The following is a 3,728-nucleotide window of genomic DNA, read 5'->3' as shown; positions in this document are numbered from 1 at the left end:
ATGATAAAACAATATATTTCAGATTGCGCAAATGAATGGAGGAAGGAGGTGGAATAAATTCAGAGAATATCTAGTAGTTCAATTACAATGAAACATAGAGTTAATGAAGAAGAGTAAAGGATCATAAAATTGAAAAGCAAAAAGAGAGAGAGAGAGAGACTATTCAGGAGACAAATTAAAAGTGTTGTTGGTAATATGCTGTAGTCTGCTTATACTTACCAAATCTCTTTCCATAGTCCTTTAGATTCCCTTTTTTGTTTCTTCCGGAATTATGTTCCTTTATAATATACAGCCATAGGGAATTATCAAGAGAATGTTGATGTTATAAAGATGCCTTGCAAACAGATATTAGCTAATATTATTAGCTAGCTATAGATAACAAAATACTTTTGGACCACAAAGATAATGTTTTATGAGGACAAAAGAGTGTATCTTAAAGTAGAATATCTTTCCAAGGTTTAAGATTATTCTTGAAACTTGAACCACACCAACTCATCTCAAATTGCTCATGCAGAATGTCTCAACCATCCCAGATTTTCCTTTCAACTCTTATATAACATCAACATGGTCAGAATAAATTTTTCTTTATATTTCAGGTAAGATTTTGCTTAAATATTTACAAGGCCCTCATCTGGTAAAACTAGGAAAGAAGGAAACTTAGTAGAAAAAAATTCCTCTCCTATTCCTTACAGAATTCTCTCTGAAAGATTGGCTAGAAATGTTTCTACCTTTTTTTTTTCTGCCCAACCTAGCCAATGCCTAAGTTCTGAACTGGCTTTTTTCCCACCCCCAGACACAGATGAGTCTCCTCAACCAATCACATTACATTTCCTTCTTAGCCATTTCATTCGATGACTTTCATTCATTTCAAATTAAAACTATCCACAGCTAATGTAATGTCTTTAATTAAGTCATTCAGTAGAGGTGTTATCATCTGCTTAAGGAAGTTAGGATGATTTATTAATTCAATAAGACCTCATCTTAATAAAGGAATTTGGTAGAGTACCTTATTTTTCATTCATTGAAAATAATATTTGAAACAAATATATTGAGTATTGTTTAATGTTTAATATCACTCACTTGGTGGTTTATAAATTTTCAACTGAGGACTAGTTTCTCAGTATTATACAAGTACCAAATAATCTTTCTGTCTTCTGGAAATAATCTCTGTTTTTCTTCCTAGCAGTGGGACCAAGAAATGAGTGGGTCTCTTTAGAAAGAGGAATCTCTCAAGAATAGGCCCCAGCCATTGACCATGCTCTTTCTTATGGCATCCTTGACCTCTTGGTTCCTCAGGCAGTAGATGATGGGATTTAACATAGGTGTAAGGACTGCATATATAGCTGAGATCAATTTGTTGGAATTGAAGGAAGCAATGGCTCGAGGTCGAACATACATGAAAATTACTGCCATATAATAGATGACTACCACAGTGAGATGGGAGGCACAAGTGGAGAAGGCCTTTCGCTGTCCGGCAGCTGAAGGGATGCGTAGAACAGTGGAGATAATGAAGCCATAGGACAGAACAGTGGCAGAGAAAGGGAATATAAGGATCACAATGGCTAAACTAAAGTCCACTGTCTCAGCCATGGAAAAATTCTTGCAAGCCAGTTTTAAGATGGGAGAAACATCACAAAAAAAGTGGTTTAATACATTATTATTACAGAAGGTGACACGAGAGATAAAATAGACCTTGGCCACAGCAATGGAAAAGCCACATACCCAGGAGCTTGCAGTCAGCTGAATACAAAGCTCAATAGTCATGATGACTGGATAGTGGAGTGGATGGCAAATCGCCACATAACGGTCATATGCCATGGCAGCCAGAAGCACACATTCTGTGCAGACAAGTGAAATGAAGAAGTATAGTTGAGTCATGCAGCCCAGGAAGGAGATGGTATTAGGATGATGGAGAAACCCAGTCAGCATCTTGGGGACAGTGACAGAAATGTACCATATTTCCAAAAAGGACATGCTACCCAGGAAGTAGTACATTGGCTTGTGGAGGGAACCATTTGCCCACACAGTAAGGATGATTATTAGATTCTCCATCAGTACAAATAAGTAGTTTCCAAGAAAGAGGATGAAGAGTAGAATCTGCAGCCAGATAGCAGTTGGAAAGCCCACAAGGATAAATTCAGTGACACTAGTGATGTTTTCTTCCTTCATGGTTAGGATGCCAAGGGCCGTTGGGACCTACAATGGCAATGTAACATAGAATGGTGAGGAATAAGGGAACAGCAGTAGAAAAAAACTATTCCTCATGTAGCATGCATCCTTTCCTCAGCTTAAAGACATATATCTGTCTTAATCTTAGACAGAATACAATGTAAATCTCCTGAAAGCCCATAGACTGCCTTTCATGGAAACCAGAAGGCAAAGAAGAATCTATAACCAGTTCTATCCTCAAGTCAAGGTCAAAAATAAATGATTACAGAAGAGTCCTGGAATAGGATTTAAAAAAAAAATGAGAAAGGGGGCAGCTAGGCGGCACAGTGGATAGAGCACTGGCCCTGGATTTAGGAGAACCTGAGTTCAAATTCGGCCTCAGACACTTCACACTAACTAGCTGTGTGACCCTGGGCAAATAGTAGCAAGTAGGGCAAGTCACTTAACCCTCATTGCCCTGAAAAAAAAAAGAGAACATATATCTGGGTCACAAATTAGTCATAAGGCAGAACCAGAAACCTTGGGGCAAGGCCCACTGTGATATATTTGTTTCTTCCTCAGCTTACCATGGCTGATCCCTCACTCTAAGGTGATCTTTTAACAAAGAAAATGGCCATCACCATTGACAAAAGGTATGGAGAGTAGCACAGAAACTTCAAATACAAATGGTTTGAGCATAGAGATTGAATTGAGGAATCTGGGCTAAAAGCCAGGCAAGCTAATCCCATTCAAACAACAACAACAACAACAACAACAACAACAGGCTTTTATAGTGGAATAAGGCAGAATTTGAAATCATAGAATAATAAGATAATATATTTAGAGCTGAAAGGGATTGTAGGATTTTAAAAGGTGCTTTCTGAAATTCTCTTATTTTATACATAAGCAGAAAGATAGATTTTTTACTTTCTAAACCCTCTTTCTGACTTATGCAGTGACAGAAAATAAGGGCAGTATTATGAAAACCAAAACTAATTGTAAAAATGTAACTAGTGGCCAGGAGCTCCTTTTAATTCCACATGTCACTGAAAGAACAATTTCATAACTATGCCTGCCTCCCTTCTCACCCTGTCCCGCACCCCCTATGACACATAATTGCTGGCCATCCTTTCATACACTACACTGCACTATACTTTCACTCACTCTCATAGGCTTACTGGGTGAGGCAAAGAAATTGAAATACTTCTTCTCAACTGCCATTTCCAGTTTCTTCCATCACTCGGGAACCTCTTTAATTTTGAGGATTATGCAATTCACATCTCCCTAACCCCTAACCATTCAAGCAACATCTTGGTTACTGTTGTCTGAAGACCTCCAGGTCACTCCCTTAAATTCCTCAATGAGCATGGTACATGGCTCATCATTTTTCTCTCCTCTATAATTCTACCCTCTTATTAGGAGACTTTAATGTACGTATTGATTCTTCCTTAAACTCCCTCATTTTCAAACTCCCTCAAAGTAAACATTTTCACTTCCAATGAGTTACTACTCTACCTCACCTCAGCAACACACAAAGATGACTATACCCTTGATCTTGTCATCACCCATAAAAGTATCAC

The 3,728-nt window shown here is 38.0% G+C and overlaps 1 protein-coding gene across 1 annotated transcript; it reads right to left on the bottom strand.

Annotated features, from left to right (window-relative positions):
• Window positions 1-1,212: 1,212 nt before the first annotated feature.
• Window positions 1,213-2,169, bottom strand: LOC122743958 (olfactory receptor 6-like). The gene has a single exon (XM_043989219.1). The coding sequence runs from the start codon at window positions 2,167-2,169 to the stop codon at window positions 1,213-1,215; it is 957 nt and encodes a 318-aa protein (XP_043845154.1).
• Window positions 2,170-3,728: the final 1,559 nt, after the last annotated feature.

Source organism: Dromiciops gliroides, chromosome 2, assembly GCF_019393635.1.
Source record: "Dromiciops gliroides isolate mDroGli1 chromosome 2, mDroGli1.pri, whole genome shotgun sequence".
NCBI classification, from domain to species: domain Eukaryota; kingdom Metazoa; phylum Chordata; class Mammalia; order Microbiotheria; family Microbiotheriidae; genus Dromiciops; species Dromiciops gliroides.
Note: the sequence above shows the minus strand (reverse complement) of the source record. Positions and strands in the feature narration are given on the sequence as shown.

Coding starts and splice junctions, on each gene's coding strand:
- LOC122743958 (XM_043989219.1), bottom strand. CDS start 2,169: ATGAAGGAAGAAAACATCACTAGTGTCACTGAATTTATCCTTGTGGGC.